Source organism: Haliotis rubra, unplaced genomic scaffold (genome assembly GCF_003918875.1).
Source record: "Haliotis rubra isolate DU_JTF1 unplaced genomic scaffold, ASM391887v1 Scf4, whole genome shotgun sequence".
In the NCBI taxonomy this organism is placed as follows: domain Eukaryota; kingdom Metazoa; phylum Mollusca; class Gastropoda; order Lepetellida; family Haliotidae; genus Haliotis; species Haliotis rubra.
This window is the reverse complement of record NW_025767079.1, coordinates 2,188,350-2,213,162: the sequence shown is the minus strand read 5'-3', so window position 1 is coordinate 2,213,162 and position 24,813 is coordinate 2,188,350. Positions and strand designations below refer to the sequence as shown.

Here is a 24,813-nt window from a genome sequence, read left to right as displayed (position 1 = left end):
TGAACAACATCTGCGTCATCCTCAGGTTGAGATTGTCAATAACTACTGAACTAAAGGGGCGCGGGTCTCTGGTTCCCTGCCTTCAAGTGACGTATAGTTCGTTTTATTTCTAAATTCGATCGTGGTGTTTTTTCTTGTTTGTTTAAGGCCGTACTTATAACATTCCAGCTATATGGCGTCGGGTTGTAAATAATCGAGTCTGGACCAGACAATCCTGCGATCAACAACATGAGCATCGATCTACGCAATTGAGATTCGATGACATGTGACAGCCAAGTCAGCGTGCCTGACCACCCGACCCCGTGCTAACGATAAGCATGGGTTACTGAAGACAAATTCGAACCCGGATCTTCACGGGTATTTAATAAAAAAAAATACAATTTCATAAATATTGTTGACATGGCAAATGTCACTAATATGTGGGGAGGTGGGGTAGCCCAGTGGTTAAAGCGTTCTCTCATCACGCCGAAGACCCGGGTTCGATTACCCACATGGGTACAATGTGTGAGGCCCATTTCTCGTGTCCCCCGTCGTGATATTGCTGGAATATTGCTAAAGGCGGCGTAAAACCATACTCACTCACTAATATGTAACATCCGATTATTGATATAACTGCTTCAGAATCAATTGGGCAACTTCACCGTGGCGACCAATTGGGGTGTCATCGGTGGTAACAAGCATATGGAGTTTCAGCTTCATTGGTCCAGTGGTTTCTAAGGAGTTCCCGGGCGGTGGAGGTAGCCTAGTGGTTAAATCGTTATCTCGTCACGCCAAAGACCCTGGTTCGATTCCCCACATGGGTACAATGTGTGAAGCTCACTGCAGGTGTCCCCCGCCGTGATATTACTGGAATATTGCTAAAAGCGGCGTAAATCTAAACTCACTCACCCACTCACCCAGAGGAGATGCCGAAGACATAAGCTCATTTGCGTTACATTCAGGTGAGCTAACCCCGACAGCAAATATGTCAATGACCCACAACGAGAACTATCATGAACTGAATCAATAGCATCAATAATACCATATTCGACCGAGAGCTTGCTAAATATGATACGAGCAAATACGCCCGACTACTTGTTATTCCCGATAAGATCGAACTCTCTTCAAAGGTCAAGACAAGCTTTACATACAATCAATATGCAATTATATATACCTTACCAACCAAATGTTAAGTGCCCATTACGATATATCTCAAAAAATCATTTAAAGTCTTACCTTGTATTAATTTTCTGGAGATGTCCATTTATTTATGTTTACGAATTAAATACATATATTTGAACTTTGGAAACCGAAATCGTTAATCAGATGTCATGATTGTAAATGATCCGTAGTTGAACGATTAATCTTTAAGATGCTCCTTTTACTAGAGTTTCATTATGCGACCTTGAGAAACATACTGTGTACTTACACCAACCGGGGCGATCGTCACGAAAAAGACCAAAGTTCGATTCCATACATGGGTACAATGTGTGAAGCCCATGTTTGGTTTCTTCCGCCGTGATATTGCTGAAAGAGGCGTAAAACCTCACTCACTCACTCACCAAATTGTACCAGTCTGTCTGCAGTGTAGATGTCGTATTTAGCATTTATCAAAATGAAATAACATTCACGTAATTATTTCATTATCTATTTATCCAGACTTAAGATATTCTGAAAAGAAGAGTTGGTGCTAAAGATTTCCAGATGCAGAGTTGTAAACCAAGTACATGTATATTTTTAATTGGACGGTTAGATAGATTATCTGGAGGACGTAATCTGGCATCTCGTGCTACAAATAACAAATCGGACTCTAATAAAAATAGAATAATATCAAAATAATAGTTAAAAATAAAATGATATAGACAAAGAGCGCTTTATATCAAAGTTTGCACATGTTGTAAGAGCATGAAATATAGTCGGGTTCATCTAAAAATATACTGTAGTTTATGGGAGAAAGGGGAGTGGTTCCGGTTGTTAATGGATGGTGTGAGTAGATATATATATATATATATATATATATGACGTGAGTAGATATAGATATATATATGACGTGAGTAGATATATATAATATGACGTGAGTAGATATTTCTTATGGATGTAGGGAGGGTGTTGTGGCTTCTTTTCACAATGAATCATTGCGGAAACCATTTCATGGAAGAAATATTTTTCACTGTTCACTGCGGACATTTCACCCAGTACTTATGGATAAAAAAATTCATTTTTAAAACATTCAGTTTAGATATGATAATAAAAAAATCTCTAATAACTCCTCCCCACGAATTCAAAACATGTCTTCAACGGCTCTTTATTATCTTCAGGACAAATCTGTCGTTATGCAACACAATCCGACCTAGCCTGCACGTAGAGACTGACACATCACGCTGCGATGTCTTAACCAGCCAGACACGTCCCTCGGACGTACCCTGGGGGAGGAGGGGGGACGCGGCTCACACAGACTTGTCACTTTCCATCCCCCCCATGACAGGTAATGGAGCCTCATAATCCCACCTGGGACAGTTTTCTCAAGCTATTCATCTTCCACTCTCGTCACCCACGAGGACTTATGCACTTAAAGGACTATTTCTCACCACACTTCCCATTTCTCTCAGTAATACTATCAGCCCTCGGGGAGGCTACCATATAATTTATTCCCCCCCCAAATTGCGAATTTAGATTACAATATTGGATTAAAAAGTTCGACTGAATTAATGCAACGGTGCATTAAATCGACTCTCGCACCCTCTACCGGCGCCCTACCTTATTTCCGAACCCCATAGAGTTATGTCCCTTGGAGCGCTTTTTACGAATATCCAACGCACAACTTGTGATTGAAACAAGTTCGGCAAACAACGACAGCGCCGCGTGCGACAGTTTTCGATGAACTGAGCAATTGTTTAAATTCCATGTATGGAAAATGTTATCTGTTTGGAAGTTGTTCGCATCGAAGTTTCAATTCTCGATTTCAGGCAAGTCGTAAGGGATAATAAGTCATTTATTACATAAATAGGAAGCCAAAGTGAGTGCATATGCCCCAATATAATATATATAATATAGGCCAAAATATTGTCGAAAATGTGACATTGTGCCTTTAAGGACTTGGTGAAAGGGGCCATGTATGATGTTTAGAAACACCAAGTCATTATTTGTTTTATGGGAAATTGTTTTACTGGTTTTCAGATAATTGCAAAAGAACTCGTTCAATGTCCACAAGAGACCTCTACTGAAGTTAGTCGACAGTACGATTCCGTCTTGAGATGTTGTCTGTGAATCCACACCAAAGAGTGATAATGGCAGGTGATTGCGAGAGAAATTCTGTACACAATATCTATGTTATCCGGGATAATGACAAAGAAACAATCATATATATATGTCAAAATAACTTGTAACATAACTCAAAACCAAACTAATTCGCATGACAAGACTGGAAGAGCCTTTATGAGGAATTGTGAAACACAAAAAAGGCATTAAAAAATTTGCTCAATGATCAAAGTGATTCCGGTGGCTGTCAAACATCTCAAATATCTCAGACAGATTCATACAACCTGAATCTGTCTGAGATATTTGAGACATTAGGTAGCATGTGGAGTGAAAACTTTGAGAGGATTTTCACTCATCTATTTGATACAAGACGATGTTTCTGTGAAGAATCTTTTCATGTCATAAATTAGTGGCTTTATACTCTATAAATCAGCAATATGAAAAAGAGGGAGACAGTTTTGTAGTTTCAGTAAATCTTATTCACGTTGATCTGATGCTGTATTTGACAGTAAATGTAGCATGCATTATGTAAGATGTGCATGATGTATTAGGTAAGTTCTAGAATTGGAATATATTTGTTCCGCATCTATATAAAACTGCCCCCTTAGAGTGAGTTTAGTTTTACGCCGCACTCAGCAATATTCCAGCTATATGGGTGTTGCCCTTAGATCTGCACGAAATGGCAAATAGTCTTTTCGTGAATATCATACGTTCCATAGCTTACACAATAAGCCATAACTGACGCCCAGCTGTGAGTAACACACACACACACACACACACACACGCACGCACGCACGCACGTGTATAAATTGTCATCGCAGCCTGATTGTCATCGATCCTAGTATGTGTCAATGTCATATGATGTAACACTGAAAGTCCGATCAGTGTCAAGGTAGTGTGTCAGTAATTATGATGAATATATCAGGGCTACTGAAACTTCACAAGCCTTACTATAATCACATTGATAACACCAACATGGTCAGTTAGGTTTCCTCTGAAAGAAGGAAAGGACGGAATCGAAACATTGTACATAGCGCACCAGATTATTTTTACGACATCCACTTTGTCCAGTAAACACTTTCTAGAGATAGGAGATAAAATTAATTCGTCCATTTTTCCCCCATCAAAATGTTTTCCAGTGCGGTTATATTTCCAATATGCCATGCCACGACATACGAATGTAATCGCGTGCAACTTCATGCACCGCTTTGTCAGATCTAGAGAATGGGGCTGGCACCGATTTGGTCATTACTTCAAATGTTCATAGAAGTCATCGAGTGTCTGACAGAGTGAACGTTCTTTTACGATTTTAACAACATTCTGGACACCAAATAAAAAGCCTTCATGTAGTTTACCTGATTGAAGAATCTGCGCGTTTTGCGTTAGGCTGTAGCTACAAGGTTATCCAATAACCTCTCGATCCTATGATTAATTTTATGCCTGCGTGATGTTCAAAAGCCTTATAATGATCTGTTCATTCCTTCCACATCGATATTCATACAAATCGTCAAAGTTGTGTCAATGATTAATAATTTCACCAGCAGGCAAAAAACACAAATGAAGCAAACATAAAAAATATGGAGCCGATCATTTATAACCATCAAACATTTCTTCGATAATTCATCACCATCAATGATTTATTCAGCAAAAACCTCTGCCAATAGGGACTCCATCCCAAATGTCAATATTAGTCATGCCGGGTCTGTGAATATTAGCTATCGGATATCCCGGTGTGGTACAATTATGAGTAGGCCGCTATAGATTATATCAACCCCAATAATGTGGCGGATAAAACAAAGCATATTACCAACCTTTGAGTTGTCATTGGGTTTAGTATGTTATTCCATAGATCGGCAGAGATGACCTTCGATTTTATCAACTGGGACGTTTTCTAGTTTTTATTGTTTATACCAATCCGGGTAGTCGTTTGTGCAACACTCTCATAGAACTTCAATACCGTTAAACGTTCTGCGTTCCTAAGAAAAGAATTATAGCGACATTTTTCATTCTTTAGATGTTTCTTCAGAACGTCTTCAAAATAGTTTGCTTTGATACCATAGAAACGAACAGGCTTTGATCGTTCTCAGTGGATCGCAGCTGCAGTAAGTGTTGCAGGATGCTGCTTGTGGTGCTAACTTTGATGGGTCTTCTCGATGGCGCTGTTGCCATACCCAAAGGGGCAACCTGCAACTTGTCTTGGGATTTTGATGTGTTTCTCGGGAATCGTCTCATCGACCACGTGACAGACACACACCAGGGTCTGAGTCTACTACAGTGTGTCCGTGCGTGTCTGGACATGTCCTCTTTTGACTGCAGATCTGTCAACTACAATAAACAGCAGAGACAGTGCGAGCTGAACGAGGAAGACCAGAGGTTAGAACCATTTGCTATGTCATTGAGCTCTGGATGGAACTACTATCAGAAGAGGGTTACGAGTCCAGATGTAAGTCTCTCAGCAATGTCTTTTTTGTAAAAATAAAGTATCAAGGAAAAGAAATCATGTCATATATCTCTGATAGCCACGAGAAGTTAATTATAAGATTCTCATCCTCACCTGAAATCACACCGCCTTTGTCAAAGTTATTTGCTAATTGTGACACTTTGAATTAAAATTTGACAACGACTTGTTCCGAATATTTTAATACAGTGATCACAGTCACTTGGAACGTGTCATTAACCATGCAGTATTTTGCTGTACAAACTGTGGTACGAAATATTTGTCACGTTAACGTAAAACTGTGTATGAATATCAATACCAAGTACGTATACAGCATTTCACGTTCTGGTATATCCTTCGACCACCCGTGAATATCCATGTTAGAATATCCATGTTAGAATAGTCTTCAGCAACCCATGCTTTGTCTTAAGAGGCGACCAACGGGTGATCAGGCTAGCTATTCTCGAAACGTTCGTAGCCCTACGAACTTCTTAAGCCCATTCTTACCACATTGGCTACGATCAAAGTTAAGAGTTCTTTGGGCCACGAACGTTTCGAAAATAAGGGCCCAGACTCGTATCCCAATTGCGTAGATCGATGCTCATGATGCTGATCACTGGATTGTCTAGTCTAGAATCGATTATTTATATACCGCCGCCATATTGCTGGAATATTGCGGAGTGTGGCGGAAAACAACAAACCAACTAACCAGATCCTTGGACTTTAGCATACTGTCTGCATTATCAAAAATGTCCCCAAAAGGCAAACATTTCTTATAAACAGAACTGTGTATGAAATAAATATTTTGAATAAATCCACAGTGGAAACAGTGAGTGAGTGAGTATGGATTTACGTCGCTTTTAACAATATTCCGGCAATATCAGGAAATGTGATTTAGTCATTATACCCAGGGTGACGAGCGAATGCTTTAACCACTGGGCTACCCCCAGTCGCCCCGTTTCACTTACAAAATTTATCACTTTAATTGGGTTTGAAGAAGGAGACACGTGACCTTTTGACGAGATGCAAATTATTGAACGATTTATCACAGTAGCTATTTGACGTACTGACGTTCATATAGAAGAGGGGCAGTGGTGCAGAACGTGACGCCGACGACGACGTCCATTTCTCGTGTCCCCCTCATTGATATTGCTGGAATATTGCTAAAAGCGGCATAAAACTAACCTCACTCACTCATAATGATAGTAGAGTATCATACATGTGTATCCATTATAAACTGGGAAATATCTTTGAAATTTTCGCTATCATTCCTAAATGTCGGGTCTCATTTGTACAGGCGCTCAACCACATTACTCTCATGACATTCTTTGTTCAATTCGAGTAAGTGATGTGAGCGGTGTGACTTCGAGAAATATATTGGCGGTGGCGGGTATTATTTGAAATAAAGTAAATATGATTCTCTTGATATTCGAGGATGTCACGGGCGAAAACTGGTTTAAATTCGTGTTTGAAGTATTTAATCGATAGACACAAACAGGGTTTCTAACACAACGTATTCTCACTGTCATGTCATTTCTTCCTTTTTACAACGCAACAACACTGACTGATTCTCCAGAGAATCGCGCCATACAATGGGGAACATTGCTTTGGTAAGTAGCAACACAGTTTTTTTCACTAAAATAGCTTTTTAACTCTTTCTGTATATTATTGATTTATTTAAGTTCAAATAGTTCTTGCTGGAGCGAGTTTTACTGTCAGTGATGTATTGACAAGAAAACAGTTTGGCTTTGCTGCCGTTTGATCATTGTGCTGCTACAGATGGAGTTGTATGTCAACAACACTAATATTTTCCATAACATTTACGCAGCCCGAAAGACGAGCATATTGGTATGCTGACATTCCTCTAGTCTAGCGCTTAGTCTCTGTAAATACATAAATATTAGATAATCGAACAGGCTCATTCAAATAGATGTGAGCGAGTGAGTAGGTGAGTCAATCAGTCAGTGGGTGAGTGAGTGAGTGAGTGAGTGAGTGCTTTTAGCAATATTCTAACAATTTCTCGGCGTTTGACTCTGTGGAACCGACAACGAACAAAAAGGGAAGCCACGATCAGCGAGAAAGGTGATGTAAACGGATGATGTGATTATCGAAGCCGTAGCAAGGACAGTCCAAGTAAACCTAGGCTCAGTATTATTCGTTACACTGCTATACTGAGTCTAACAAAGCCTTGTGGAAGGTCGCGTCAGGTAACCTGTCCAATTGACCAATCAGAACACGGCTTACAAAAACGCGAAAGTAGACATTGTACCCGAACGATTCGGAATGCTATTTTCCGTTCGATCCTAGTGATGCACGCCACAGCATTCGCTGAAAATAACGTTTTGTCAGTATTAAATAAAGCATGTCAACTTGCGGAAATATTAGCTAATTATAACCATGTCAACAGGAACCCCAAAGCGTATATACTGCAAATCAAATATCAGTGTTTTATGCGGATTTTCATTTGTTGGGAGATCAGGGGACGAGAAAATCCATTTTGTAAGTCCCGCCGAACCCTAAATAGTAGCCGTTGTCTGATTGGTTAAATACGTTCGGTCATCTCGCCTTTCGATTGGACGGTCATAGGTCGCGACCTTCCACAAGGTTTTGTTAGACTCAGTATAGCAGTGTAACGAATAATACTGAGTCTAAGTTTACTTAGACTGTAGTAAGGGAAGCAAACCGTTAAACCGGAAGCGACGTTGGACCGTCCCTTACAACAATGTAAAATGAGAGTTGGTGCCCCTTTCATCAAAAAGATCGCCCATTGGCATGTCACTGTGTATCCTGGCTACGGTCGCCCCCAAATTCAAAGGAGTCCCAATCTGTCGGTGGATTCAGTTCTATATTTGTTTCATTTATGGCTTTTGCATTACATTCAGATCTGGAACTTAGAGAAATTAATATGGTTTGGGGACTGTTTGACAGAGAAGCATACCTCAAACGTTGCAATCTCTTTGTAACACACTGCTTGGATTCCGGACAAGAAAAGGCTCCCAGTTAGTCTGGGCAAGGCTCGATTATGAAAATCCCGTTAAACAACATTCACCCACGCATTTATGCATGAAAACAATAGTATATACTGTCAGGCAAAAGAAACACTTGATTCGAATATGATACAAACATCACTAAAGATTGAGCAGGCGCGGAAACAAACTTAGGTCCAAAACACAACCATGATGACCGTCTCAAAAACATCCCCAATTAGTAACCAGGCAACTAAAATATAAATGGATATACCTGGATTGCATTGCATAATGTCTTTGTACTTTTGGTTTCCTCACAGCCAAGAAGTGCCCTCCTGGGACCCAGGAATATCTCGACACGTGTATTGAGATCAACCTCAACAAACCAGGGTCATTTGAGGCCAGCAGGTCAATGTGCAGAAACAAGTATGGTGAACTGCTCCAGTTCGAAAACGAGGAAATGTTCGACTACCTTTTCCCACAGTTGGAAGATCAAGGCACAGAGGCCAAGTTCTACATAGGTAATTTCTGTATCTCCTCATACAAAGTCTGCTTCTACACTGATGAAAGAGTGCCTGTGTGATACATAACATTGTATAGAGGCTTTGTTCTGTAACACACTGAGAGGTGCTTCGTGTTCTAACATATTGTGAAGGCTTTGTTCCCTTACTCACGACGAGTGCTCCATGTTCTAACGTACTGTAGAGGCTTTGTTCTGTAACACGCGACGAGTGCTCCATGTTCTAACGTATCGTGGAGGCCTTGTTCTGTAACACACGACGAGTGCTCCATGTTCTAACGTATTGTAGAGGCTTTGTTCTGTAACACACAATCGACGAGTGCTCCATGTTCTAACGTATCGTAGAGGCTTTGTTCTGTAACACACGACGAGTGCTCCATGTTCTAACGTATCGTGGAGGCTTTGTTCAGTAATACACAACGGGTGCCCCATGTTCTAACATATTGTGAAGACTTTGTTCCCTTACTCACGACGAGTGCTCCATGTTCTAACGTATTGTAGAGGCTTTGTTCTGTAACACACGACGAGTGCTCCATGTTCTAACGTATTGTAGAGACTTTGTTCTGTAACACACGACGAGTGCTCCATGTTCTAACGTACTGTAGAGGCTTTGTTCTGTAACACACGACGGGTGCCCCATGTTCTAACGTACAGTAGAGACTTGGTTCTGTAACACACGAAGAGTGCTCCATGTTCTAACATATTGTGAAGGCTTTGTTCCCTTACTCACGACGAGTGCTCCATGTTCTAACGTATCGTGGAGACTTGGTTCTGTAACACACGACGAGTGCTCCATGTTCTAACGTACTGTAGAGGCTTTGTTCTGTAACACACGACGAGTGCTCCATGTTCTAACGTATCGTGGAGGCCTTGTTCTGTAACACACGATCGACGAGTGCTCCATGTTCTAACGTATTGTAGAGGCTTTGTTCCCTTACTCACGACGAGTGCTCCATGTTCTAACGTATCGTGGAGGCTTTGTTCTGTAACACACGACGAGTGCTCCATGTTCTAACGTATCGTGGAGGCTTTGTTCAGTAACACACAACGGGTGCCCCATGTTCTAACATATTGTGAAGACTTTGTTCCCTTACTCACGACGAGTGCTCCATGTTCTAACGTATGGTAGAGGCTTTGTTCTGTAACACACGACGAGTGCTCCATGTTCTAACGTATTGTAGAGACTTTGTTCTGTAACACACGACGGGTGCCCCATGTTCTAACGTACTGTAGAGGCTTTGTTCTGTAACACACGAAGAGTGCTCCATGTTCTTACATATTGTGAAGGCTTTGTTCCCTTACTCACGACGAGTGCTCCATGTTCTAACGTATCGTGGAGACTTGGTTCTGTAACACACGACGAGTGCTCCATGTTCTAACGTATTGTAGAGGCTTTGTTCTGTAACACACGACGAGTGCTCCATGTTCTAACGTACTGTAGAGGCTTTGTTCTGTAACACACGACGGGTGCCCCATGTTCTAACGTACAGTAGAGACTTGGTTCTGTAACACACAAGAGTGCTCCATGTTCTAACATATTGTGAAGGCTTTGTTCCCTTACTCACGACGAGTGCTCCATGTTCTAACGTATCGTGGAGGCTTTGTTCTGTAACACACGACGAGTGCTCCATGTTCTAACGTATCGTGGAGACTTGGTTCTGTAACACACGACGGGTGCTCCATGTTCTAACGTACTGTAGGGGCTTTGTTCTGTAACACACGACGGGTGCCCCATGTTCTAACGTACTGTAGAGACTTGGTTCTGTTACACACAACGTGTGCCCCATGTTCTAACGTACTGTAGAGGCTTTGTTCTGTAACACACACGACGGGTGCCCCATGTTCCACGACGGGTAACGTATTGTAGAGGCTTTGTTCTGTAACACACGACGGGTGCCCCATGTTCTAACGTATTGTAGAGGCTTTGTTCTGTAACACACAACGGGTGCTCCATGTTCTAACGTACTGTAGAGGCTTTGTTCTGTAACACACGACGGGTGCCCCATGTTCTAACGTATTGTAGAGGCTTTGTTCTGTAACACACAACGGGTGCTCCATGTTCTAACGTACTGTAGAGGCTTTGTTCTGTAACACACGACGGGTGCTCCATGTTCTAACGTATTGTAGAGACTTGGTAGATAGATGCTTCGTGTTCTGACTCTTGCTCTGTAGAGTAGTGGGTAGAGCGTTAGGCCGGAGAGATGAAGCTGGTGGTTCGATTCTTTCTGCTGGTTCGATTCCCGGCCGCGACATCCCCAAATCTTTTATATGAGATGGCACTTGCTGTTGCGAAGATGTGTAAATGCAGTTATATTAAAGACGATTGTACCCCACTTCACCTCAACGCCTTCTCTAACATATGAGTGCGTATATCGGGGGCCCGTTTCACAAAGCGATCGTAGCGATACGACTGTCGTAAGTCTACATGCTTGCCGTAAGAGGCGACTAACGGGATCGGGTGGTCAGGCTCGCTGACTTGACCAATTGCATCAGATCGATTGGGCAGATCGTTGCTCATGCTGTTGATCACTGGATTGTGTGGTTCAGACTCGATTATTTACAGACCGCCGCCATATAGCTGGACTATTGCTGAGTGCGGCGTAAAACTTAACTCACTCGTTCACACTCACGCGTAAGTCTATGTTAAAGTAGGGAGTTACGATCACCTTAGCTCTACGATCGCTTTGTGAAACGGGGCCCAGCTCTTGTGATCTTCATGGAGGTCAGGGGATGCCCAAGTCACACCAAAGGACATTATAAAATTGGGCACTTGTTTGGTACTTGTTCCGCATTAAATGGATTAATCAAGGACTGTTCTGTTCGATTCTTTCTTAATGAGTGGGGAATGTGCTGCGACAAAAGTAGAGTCGCACTTTGAAACCGGTGTTAGACCCTAACAGTACAATCAGTTTGTCTTCAGCAATCCGTGCTTGTCGTAAGAGGCGACTAACGGGATTGAGTAGTCAGGCTCGCTGACTTAGTTCACACGTCATTGTCTCCCAGTTGCATATATCAATGTCCATGATGACAAGCGCTGGGTTGTCTCTGGTCAAGTTGTCCAGACAGCCGCCATATAGCTGGAATATTTCGGAGTGCGGCGTTAAACAACGAAAAGTACAAGCAGCAACTCACACACACACGCACACACACAGACTCACGTGCCACGTTGCTGTATAAGCTCAATAATCTTGGACTCGACGTTAAACCCCATTTCATTTCACCTACCATCACCTGATATTACTGGTCAGGTTAAAGCGGCCTTCGATCTCAGGTCAGACTTGATTTAATGGAGATTACTGACTGTTGCAGGATTCAAGCGACTAGTATCTGGGCAGCTGCAATGGTTGGATGGTGATATGGTGAATCCCGCCAGGTTCTTTCTGAGCGGAGAACCATCAAACATGAACAGTAAATATACATTATGCATTCGACAATGAACTCCTCGTGTACTGGTCTTCATGCCAATCCTCATCCGTGGAGGTCCGGTTTAGAATTGATCTTCAGTAACCCATGCTTGTCGTAAGAGGCGACTAACGGGATCTGGTGGTCAGGCTCGCTGACTTTGTTGACACATGTCATCGTATACCAATTGCGTAGAACGAGGCTCATGGTGTTGATCACTGGATTGTCTGGTCCAGACTCGATTATTCACAGACTGCCGCCATATAGCTGGAATATTGCTGAGTGCGGCGTAAAACTAAACTCACTCCCACATGTCATAACTACGTGTACATCTTATAATATGAATATAATACAACCACATTGATTGTTAGGGGTTGGTGGGTTTTGTTTTGATTTTTGATTTTAGTTTATTTTATATTTTTTTATATTTTGTGGGGCGGGGCTTTGGGGGGGGACGTGGTGGTGGTTTTTTGTGTTAGTTTACAAGTGGACAGTTTGATTAAACCATGTGTTTGTCACCTTCGAGTTGTGGTTTACGCCGCTTTTATCAATATTCCAGCAATATCACGGCGGGGAACACCAGAAATGGGTTTCACACGTTGTACCCATGTGGGGAATAGATCCCGGACCTTCGCCGTGACGAGGTATCGCTTTAACCACAAGACTACCCCACGGGGAAGGGAAAACGCAGTTAAAGCAGTGGGTACTTTGGGTATTACGGGTAGCGGTACCTGGTTCTGACAATCAGATTTCTAAACGTACGTTATTTTAATCCCTTCCCCAGGCGCCGAGAACTGCGGTGGCTGGGAACACAAGAACGGGCAGTACGGGATGAACGATGTCCCCTGTGACATGGACTGGAGCTATGTGTGCCAGTATGGTAGGTGGCATATACGCGACCATTGCATGTGTCATATTATATGTCAGCGTTGTAGGTATTATGTGTGCCAGTTGTCAGGATGTTATACATTGTCGTAAGAGGCGACTAACGGGATAGGGTGGTCAGGCTCGCTGACTTGGTTGACACATCGGTTCCCAATTATGCAGATCGATGCTCATGCTGTTGATCACTGGATTATTTACAGACCGCCGCCATATAGCTGGAATATTGCTGAGTGCGGCGTTAACTTAAACTCACTCACTCACTCAGGATGTTATACATGCCAGTGTGTTAGACGTTCTACTGACCAGTATGGAACGGTCCCATGAAGATCCGGGTTAGATTGATCTTCAAACTATGCTTGCCGTAAGCGGCCACTAACGGGATCGGGTGGTCAGGCTCGCTGCCTTGGTTGACACACGTCATCGTATCCTAGTTGCGTAGATCGACGCCCATTCTGTTGATCACTGGATTGTCTGGTCCATGCTCGATAATTTACCAACCACCGCCATGCAGCTGAAATATTGCTAAGAGCGGTGTTTGCACAACAAACCAACCAAAAGGGCCGTTGTAATAGAGGTCATTCCTGTATGTGTTAGTGCCTCCAGTATGGGTGTGCCATTTGAAACACGAAGTAAATCTATGTGTGTAAAGTACGATATGTGTCAGCAAGAAAATAATTGACATGTAAGTTTTTTAGTGGCCTGCGCGCTTTTTCAAATATGGAGTAGGCTCCCTTTTGGACAATGTGGGCGATTACGCACAGTGATTTCAGGTTTCAATCTCAGTTGGAAGTTTGATAGTATCCTTGAATTTGCAACATGTATGATGTTATCGTGTGTCGTAGTGGGGCTGTTTGTTTGGGAGTTACGGTTGCGAGAAGGGCGGGGATATGAGTCGACTATTTCTATGTATTTTTGAAGACGAAATCTTGTGAATGCGATTGCAACGTGCGTAAATTAATTACCCATGCTTTCTTGGCCCGCGGTTCAATAAGGGACCGTTATGGCTTTTGGGTGGGTGGGTGTGTGTATGTGTGTGGGTGTGTGGGTGGGTGGGTGGGTGTTCTTTGGGTTGTTTGTGCCCATTCACATTGTACATGCTTCTCAATAAAAATCATCATCCTTTCCCCACCCCCAACCCCGCCATATATTATGATCGGTCCCTAATGCCGGTTGTATCGATACAACGTTTTTACGCATGAATCATCTTCCAGGTTTACGAAACCGAAGTGAATTTAAGTGCCTCAGAACGATAACAGATTTACAACTTAAGAAGTACACTTCATGAGTTTATCCCTTTTCCGTGACAAAAGCTGAATTTGGAACTAAGCACTTGGTTATTGTTGAATTTATCCTCCGGAAAACCTACTGACACTCAGCGATTTCTTGTCTACGAAAAGAGTGACTGAATGACTTGGTTTTACACCGGGTTTTTTTCCAATAATTCAACAATATCACGACGGGGACATAAGATGGAAGTTTAAAAGTTACTTACCTAAAGTGGCTTTGTTTTTGTCTAAGTCCGGTTGTCATTTTTTATGTAATGGAATGATACTAACAAGTTCTCAGGAAAAACACGTCTCCTGACTGCTTAAAATATTCACCAAAATATTATCAACTGCATCCAATTTCGTGTTTTCTGTTATCTATCTCCTGTTTTTAGGGTGTTGTCTGAAATGTCTCCTAATATAACTTGTAGGTCTTCAGTTTCATACAGAGACGTATAACATGTATAATATTATGCACAATAACCAATATCGATAGGGTTAGGTGAGCGTGGTGGACTTGAGACTTGCCTCACAACATCCAGATTCCTTTCTTTCTTTCGTGGTCGCTTGGAGTCCATATTGTTTTTGTAAAGACCGGTTTACGTATTGTATGCATGGGAGTAAAATGTATCCCTCTCTTGCAGGCTCATACGTGTACTCCTTGTGGTGACGTCACGGAGACCACAGCCTGTATCCAGCTTCACGAAGATATATCAGCGATACCACTGTCTCAGTTCCCATAGTTAATATTAAATTTACTCCAGAAGCATCTACGCTATTATACAACTTTTAATACAAAAAAGCAGCAGTAGCGGAGAGGATTGTGTGCAAGAGTCCGTTCCTTGACTACATCAGAATACTGTAGCTGGGGCTGAAGGACGACAATGCCTCCATGTATAATCAGGGTCTTTTAACGTTGTTGTTGTTGATGATGTTTGTTCTTGTTTTAATTTAAACGTGCTCTTAACATTTAGTCTGCAAGGGGAATTTGTTAAACCTACTCCGTAGCACATCATATAATGATTTAAAACACATAAAGTGTTCAGGTGTTGCCAAAAACGAACACGTATTTGGAATTTTCCGATCCAACTGAAGTCGGATCTTTTACCTCTCAGCGTGAACATTTGACACCTCATGCAAAGTTCATGTCATTGTTGCCTGAATGAACTCTGGCCGACCAGGATGTAAAGATCCTAAATACAGTGGTGCAACTTTTATTTTTTACATTCGGAACTATTTATTTTCAAGTTTGAGACGTCAGATTTGCTCTTCTGGTAAATTGGGTCCTGGACCTTGATGAGAAACTCCACTTGATGTGAACTCCGATAGAATGGTCATACGATCTTCACTTTTCTTTTACTTAAATTGTTAATTGTCCATAACCATTTCACTCCTCTCGATCTAATTGGAACACGACCAGCACTGTCAAGAATACGTATTGGAATTTGTTTTGTGCACGTGACACAACACAAACTGTTTACAGTATCTACTATCAAGACATACATAACTGTTCGAGACATGGGCTAGAGACAGGAAGTATCCGTCAACCACTGAGGCTTTGACTCTGGGGAGTCTTCTTCAGTATCAGAGCTCCAGTGGGGGAACACCAATCAGGCTGTGACCCGTTGGGGGAGTCTACAGTGTCGGAAACTTTCTGGAGAACGAATGAAAACAGATCCGGAACATGAATATACTTTATTAAAGTCAACATGCAAGAAACAAAGCAGCAGAAAGGGAACATGTGGTCTTAACAACAAATAACCGCTAACATATACACTTAGATAAAGGTGCAGCAAGACCTTCAATCTAGTCATTTCTAAAGGAGCGTCCGCGTCTTGATTTTTGGCCAAACATTTGTTTTTGTTTACAGAGTGGCCGTTTCGTATTGAAATCAAGGCTCTTGTACCTACTTTCTACAAGCACCAGAGGTATAAGATGTATATTTGTGGAAATGTGATTAACGATATTTGCAGATATTTCCAAAAGACGCATAAAGAACGGATATATATAATACAATGAATGCTGAGCTTTATTCCAGGGATATCTGAATCTGGAAAACGCGGCCATGTTCACTATTCCTTCAGATAGGAATCTTATATGATTGAAGGTCCTACACATATAGATAGGATAACATGAAGTAGAGTTGCGTCCCTTGTCACAGCGAATGTATTTTTATCATGTTTTGTCCTTGTGTTAGGTGACTAAATTCTATATTCATGCACGTATATGGCAGCACTAGCAGTACCAAGGCAACGAACTTGTATGTTCTCTTAATTATTTATGTAGATGTGATAATAAATTCATTACATGTATTTACATTGAGGTATGTGTCGTGACGTGAGTTTTTAATCTTTTTGAACTTGGTATTATTTCTTTTCAGAGAATTCCGACCTTTCAATTGTCACGTGTTCATTGGTCATCCTGTCATGTTATTGTGCTACACTGACTTTGTTGTCGTGTTGTGTAGTTTGTTTATTGCTAATAAAGACAGTTTTCTCTTTTTATCGTTTGTCTGGAAAGTCTGATGTTTTTAAGGCATTAAATATAAAACCTCTAGTGGCAAATAACAAAGTGTATTTTGAGGGTGTATAATTTGACCTATTAGTTGAAATAAGCACCGATGAAAACATACTACCCCTCCTTAAATCTCCGCGAATATCTTCAATATAGCTGATTAGGCATTTCCGGGTTTATGCCTGGTTGTTTGTATCAAAGCATGGTTTACAGTTATTTATATTTTTAAGTAGTAGATTACCTGTTGCTGTCAGTTATTACCATTTTTCAGGTTAAAGTCTTGTTTGTATAACGTGTAGAGGGGGGAGAGGAGTGAGTATGGTTTTACGCCTCTTTTAGCAACATTCCAGCAATATCACTGAAGGTGACACCAGAAATGGGCTTCACACATTGCACCAATGTGGGGAATAGACCCCCGGTCTTCAGCGTGACGAGCAAACGCTTTAACCATTAGGCTACCCCACCGCCCCTTAAACTGAAGGAACAGGCTTATGGACTCCAGAGTGTTCAAACATACCAATTCTCTTTACATTTGACTGCATTAACCACTTCTCCCCAGCCTTCATATTATTTTGATTCAACGTGGAGTTTGGATGGGAATGTCAAACCTTAAATATCATAGATGGACATGCTGAAGGTCATGCTGAAGGTCATGCCACGACCTCCTTACAAGCCAGGCCACATGGCAAACATAACTGTAAAAGAATAACCCTTAACATGTACATATATATGTGTGGTTTCTCTGACAACTAGATTACAAAATACATATATTTGCTAACAAGTTTGCTTTCTGCTGTCCAATTACAAAGTGCCAAAAAATTCCCATGTGTCAATATTTTCCTGATGTTAATGGTTTGTTGTTTTATCCTGGTCATTTATGTAAGTTCCTGGCTTTCTTGTATTCTGATAAAGTTAAAAATGGTAATGAAAACGAAATATTAAATACCCCACTGTGAAATTAATGAGAACGATGACTGACGATCCATTAATTAAAATATATTGACTATTAACCTGTACAACCTTATGTCTGTTTGCTAGGACCAGGAATTGATCACCATAACTCCACATATCTTAGAGATGATAAAACTGAACCAGTCTGACAGATAAACTTTAATGTTTGGATGTTCCCTAACTGAATGGTGTCTTTTAGTCTATAGAACTTCCAGTGAACAAGGTACATTTTGTATATATAAGAAATTTTGTCATCCCTTTTCATTTTGAATATCACCATAACCATCAACTTAGGAAAAAGAACAATAACAGGTTTAACCAAAATAGTCACAGTTTCAACAACTTGTGGGACACATGATACTCACTGGCACCACAAAACACAACATGTATATAGTCATTATACAAACATATCAAATTAGGGCAAGAGTCAGTCACAGCTGGGACCAGTCATTAATGAGAGATGTCAAAGTTTGGGGTATCGGTATGTCTGCCAGAACTAGTCAGGGCAATGATTCAAGGATGATCTTAAAGAACAAATGCACCGTCAGTGCAGGCTTGGTTATATTTTTCAAAAGACAGAACTATTCATCTTGCACAATGGAAAACATCCCCTGTTGTAGTTAATGACTGGTCCCTCATATGTAATGATAATTGATAAACATAACATAAAGTATATAGTATATACCATGAGTGAACTGTCGACTAAATGACGTTATTTTTCAACAATGAACAAGAACATGTACGTGAAAGAAGTCATGACATATTCCATACGCCTACCTTCATCCATCTCTGACCAACCATCAGACAGAAGTTCATCCTTCAGGCCAGCCAACTTCAGAAACCTTTAACTGTACCAGATCATACTTACCCTCATTAAAAAGAAGCAGCCTGGTAATTTATTACAATTCATACCATCATCCATCCTTTCTGTAATATTGGTGTTTCTTCCCAAACTGTTTCCTCACAACTGACCAAAACAAATGTTGATGGAATTGACAAAGCCATACATCTAAACAAATAGGCCTACTTGGCATAACAGAACAATTTCAGTTATAATCTCAGTGAGATGAAACACAAAAATACAGAATGTTTCTCTGATTATGTGTGGTCAAAGCTATGAAAATATGATGGCATTGTTTCATGTATATCTTTTCTTTTTTCTGTTGCTGATTATTAGATTTAAAACTAATTGATAGTGTCTGGGAATACATGACCAATAACAATCGCAGAGGAAAACATCATACTTTGGAATCAACAAGTCCTCTTGGAATTAACTCTAATATTCTCATCAAAACCATTTCCTTGGTGATAAAATAAACTTTCATTGACCAAATCTTTCTTCATTACAAACAAAAACAGAAACAATGATGGAAAAAATATGCTCAACTACGAAATTTCCACTCCCCTTATGGCCTTTCCAATTCCTACCCTTTCAATATATAACTTTTCCAATTTCTTCCCTTTCAGAATATGGCTTTCCAATTCCTACTTTTTTTCAATACATAGCTACTATTTCTAAAACTCTCTTGTTCGCTTTCAATATCTGGCTTTTCCAATTCCTACTCTTTCAATATCTGGCTCTTCCATTGCTACCATTTCTGTACATAGCTTTTCCACTCTCCACATTCCCATACATAGGTTTTCATCTTGACCATTCCATATATGTTTTTATTCATCCATTTCCATCTTTGACTGTAAGCTCCTCCCACCACCACACATTGTTGTCCACTCCACCCACTCCATATTTTCTTTTTCTCGCCTTCACATGTCTCTTTTTCATATCTGAGACAGTTAGAGCCATATTTGTCAAATTTCATAACAAGTGTTCATCTCCATATATGGTTGCTTCATTTAAGTGTTCACTTCCATATATGGTATTGTCCAGGTTTCGATCATGTCCCTGTATGGACGGACAGCCAGGCAAGCATCATGTCCAAATGCATCCACTTCATCATCACACCAAGTTAAAAGCAGATGAAAAGATCACCCATGTAAAAAAAATGTCATCAAGATTTGGCTCCAGTGTATTGCAGTTTGAATATAATATTGAATGAAGTTTCAGTTCAGCATGAAAATTGTTCCCGAATCTAGAGTTCCAGATTGGAGACCGTACATCTGCTGCTGTCACAACCAATGGAGAAAACACGGAGCTGATTCTCTTGAACTTTAATCATTGCTTGGCTCGAGTTCGGAGTGACCTTGAAAGAAGGTCATCACCATGGATTAATCTCCCAATGGAATCACCACACAGAGCACTTTTTTGTCGGGTTCATGCGACTTCCCACTGGACAATTGTAGGCTTCAGCAAAGTCAAGTGAGTTGGAGAGTGGACCAAGGATCCGGAGAGGTCCAGGACTGTGGACTGCTGTGCGGATCTTGTGGAGAGCTTCTTCATCTCGCATCTTCCCACACCAAATCTGGGAAGGCAACGTATTAGTAAACAAAACAACTTGTGAACATGATTTGGCATCAAATCAAATCAACCAGAAGATGTGACTGTTTACACTGTTATGAAAATGCAAATGGATTGCCCAACACAAACAGATCTTAATATCCCAAGAACACAGAAAGAAGAATGAACTTTTATTGACATGATTTTGTCAATTGCTTTGTAAATGTCTACAAGAAAATTACCCAAAAGACATAGGATTTTAAAGGTGAACTCATGATTGTAAATTTCAGCTCAAAGCAGCTCTTTGTGTGAAATCTGAATGCTCATCTGAAGTTCCTGATGACTTGCAAGCCCATTGCCAAATAAGTCTACTGCCACATTGGCCCATTGCCATGTAGGTCCACTGCCACATGGGCAGTGACTTAGGCCCACTGCCACATTGGCCCACTGCCATATGGGCCCATTGCCACATTGGCCCACTGCCATATGGGCCCATTGCCACATTGTCCCATTGCCATATGTCCACTACCACATGGGTCCACTGCCATATAGGGCCATTGCCACATAGGTCCATTGCCACATTGGCCCACTGCCATCTCTAAAACATAATGATTCAAACCCACCCACCCCCACCACCCCCTATCATGTCTTTAAAACTGCTTTCACTCTGGATTGACCTGTGAAGCACTTACCTGAGCATAGTTTAGGAAGAAGAGCTGGTTATGACTGAGTCCGATCCCCGGGAGAAGCTGCTCCTCTCCATGTTCCTGCACCCACTTCCTGTAGGCCTACACCAGGAACACAGATCATGTGACTATTGACAGTTTGGGACTATAAGTCACTCAAACACTGCAAGTTAGTGAGAGAGAGTGTGGTTTGATGCCACTTTCAGCAATATTCCAGCAACATCATAGCACGAGAAACCAGAAATTGGCTTTCTACACATCCTTCGCATGTAGTGACTCAAACCCAGGTTTAGGGCAAGATGAGCTAACACTTTAACCATTAGGCCACCCCACCCCAAGTTATATCAGTGAATGCAAAAACATTTAAAACATCTACTTTAATTTTACAATTGTTTGAAATAAAGAAAAGATGTATAGCCTTTGAATCATAATTATCAGAACATCACGGACTCGAAATAGATTTCTCTTAAAACACCGAACATGGAAATCTTGTCAAAAATTGCAAGTCATAAAGTTTGTGATATGTAAGAGTAAAGAAGCATCTCTTTTCCTGGTGACTATTACATCAACTTTAATCACTGGGTTCATTAAAGGCTTTTTTGTACAAAAATAGACATCAAGCAAATATATTTCACTGACTGGCAGTAAATATGGCAGGATGGGACAACATTGTACTGTACTTTTCCTTCATCCCTATAACTCATCATGGAAAATGGGATAAGCTGGTATTTGCAGGACAGGAATCAAGCCTGGTATCTATTGTAAAGGGAAGCAACTCACTCTGTATGCTTGTTTCAGTCCTCCATTATCAGCGATGTTCTCACCCTGGGTGTTCTTGCCATCGAGCTGAAAATACAAACAGAATTATGGTAATATAACACTGAGCAGTTGTATCAGTGGTTGGTAAAGCCCTAGCTGTTGGCAGTATCCATGGAAACAATCCAGATAATTTACTTGCTTGGTACCTACATACTGCCATCAAGGAGTTATTCTTGAGTTTTGGCGGGGTCAGGGAAGGGGTGGCAGTGTTGACATTTTGCTTTCTTTACTTATTGACATAGGTATACAAAGCTCTTGGTAACCTGTATATCTGCACGGAACACTGCATACAGTTTTGCATAACCCACTTTATTTTGTTTTCAAATGCTACTCACAAACATCCCGATCTGCTCCAGCTGGTAGCCAGAATACTGGTTGATCATACACTGAGCCTGGTTGCGGAACGCCTGGATGGTGTCCTCATCCCACCACTGCTTCAGGTTACCATCTTTGTCATACTGACGTCCTACAGCAGAATAATGTCACATGGCATTGTGTTTGACTGAAGGTCTCTTTGAAATAGATCCAATTGATGGACATATTTAGTGTCATGCCTAGTGATGTTCCAATGATCGAAAATCGATCGAAAGAAGGATTAAACATGATTATCGATTGTAAAAAACATATTTTCGATTAATCAGAATTTTGTTGTTTTTGTATAACACCCTTGAATGAAGTAAACTAACCATCAAATTTGACTATGTTTTCCAATTCCCAACACCAGTCATGCCCTTCAAAGCCAAATGAAAACAAATCTGGTTAAGAAGGTTGCACTTTATGACCACATTATTGTTTCATCCAAGTATCTGGCAAACTGGGAATCTCAGCAACTTGATTCATGTCCGACAGTCTCCAGTTTGTTTGTCTGCTTGTTCAGTTTATTGTGTACAGTCAACAAGTTATGGCTTTGTTGAATTACAAAATGACGATGTCAAAGTTTCACAAATGGAAAAAAAAATCAAATCAAACTTGGAACAAAAAAATGAAAAAGATGGTGGAGTTGTTTCAATACAGAAAACATTGCTGTGATGAAAATTTCAAATACCTTTGTCATCAAATCCATGAGTTATTTCATGTCCGATCACCACACCAATACCTCCATAGTTGAGTGACCTGCAACAAGAAAACTATCTGTCACACATCTTCAGAATAATAACAAGGACAATTCTTATAATTCAACAAAATATGCTCAGAGCTGGAAACTGACATTAAAAGGAGTCAAGAAGCTGAGTGGTCGAACAAAAATGGTGACAAATGGGGACGACAGAAAATCTTCACTTGATTATATCAAGTAATGGGGCTGGAAGCCGATGTACAAAGTGATCTTAGCGCTAAGGGGACCATAACTTCCTTACCATCACATAGACTTACTACAGCCTTAGAGTAAGGTGACCATAACTTCCTTACCATCACATAGACTTACTACAGCCTTAGCGCCAAGGTGACCATAACTTCCATACCATCACATAGACTTACTACAGCCTTAGAGTAAGGTGACCATAACTTCCTTACCATCACATAGACTTACTACAGCCTTAGCTCTAAGGTGACCATAACTTCCATACCATCACATAGACTTACTATAGCCTTAGAGTAAGGTGACCATAACTTCCATACCATCACATAGACTTACTATAGCCTTAGCGCTAAGGGGACCATAACTTCCATACCATCACATAGACTTACTACAGCCTTAGAGTAAGGTGACCATAACTTCCTTACCATCACATAGACTTACTACAGCCTTAGCGATAAGGGGACCATAACTTCCTTACCATCACATAGACTTACTACAGCCTTAGCTCTAAGGGGACCATAACTTCCATACCATCACATAGACTTACTACAGCCTTAGAGTAAGGTGACCATAACTTCCATACCATCACATAGACTTACTACAGCCTTAGCGCTAAGGTGACCATAACTTCCATACCATCACATAGACTTACTACAGCCTTAGAGTAAGGTGACCATAACTACCTTACCATCATATAGACTTACTACAGCCTTAGCGCTAAGGTGACCATAACTTCCATACCATCACATAGACTTACTACAGCCTTAGCGCTAAGAGGACCATTACTTCCTTACCATCACATAGACTTACTATAGCCTTAGCGCTAAGGGGACCATAACTTCCTTACCATCACATAGACTTACTACAGCCTTAGCGCTAAGGGGACCATAACTTCCTTACCATCACATAGACTTACTATAGCCTTAGCGCTAAGGGGACCATAACTTCCTTACCATCACATAGACTTACTACAGCCTTAGCGCTAAGGGGACCATAACTTCCATACCATCACATAGACTTACTACAGCCTTAGCGATAAGGGGACGATAACTTCCTTACCATCACATAGACTTACTACAGCCTTAGCGCTAAGGGGACCATAACTTCCTTACCATCACATAGACTTACTACAGCCTTAGTGCTAAGGGGACCATAACTTCCATACCATGACATAGACTTACTACAGCCTTAGCGATAAGGGGACCATAACTTCCTTACCATCACATAGACTTACTACAGCCTTAGCTAGCGCTAAAGGGGACCATAACTTCCTTACCATCACATAGACTTACTATGGCCTTAGCTAAAGGGGACCATAACTTCCTTACCATCACATAGACTTACTACAGCCTTAGCGCTAAGGGGACCATAACTTCCTTACCATCACATAGACTTACTATAGCCTTAGCTCTAAGGGGACCATAACTTCCATACCATCACAT

General features: G+C 41.1%; 1 protein-coding gene across 1 annotated transcript in view; it reads right to left on the bottom strand.

Annotated features, from left to right (window-relative positions):
* Positions 1–17,622: 17,622 nt before the first annotated feature.
* Positions 17,623–24,813, bottom strand: part of LOC124287078 (neprilysin-1-like) — a 74,094-nt gene continuing 66,903 nt past the window's right edge. Inside the window, exons 17-21 of the mRNA XM_046723556.1 lie at positions 23,120–23,187; positions 22,410–22,540; positions 22,036–22,101; positions 21,262–21,357; positions 17,623–20,594 (exon numbers count right to left, since the gene is read on the bottom strand). Of these exons, the coding sequence (XP_046579512.1) occupies positions 20,418–20,594; positions 21,262–21,357; positions 22,036–22,101; positions 22,410–22,540; positions 23,120–23,187 (538 nt within the window). The 3' untranslated portion in view covers positions 17,623–20,417. The remainder of the gene's footprint in view (positions 20,595–21,261; positions 21,358–22,035; positions 22,102–22,409; positions 22,541–23,119; positions 23,188–24,813) is intronic.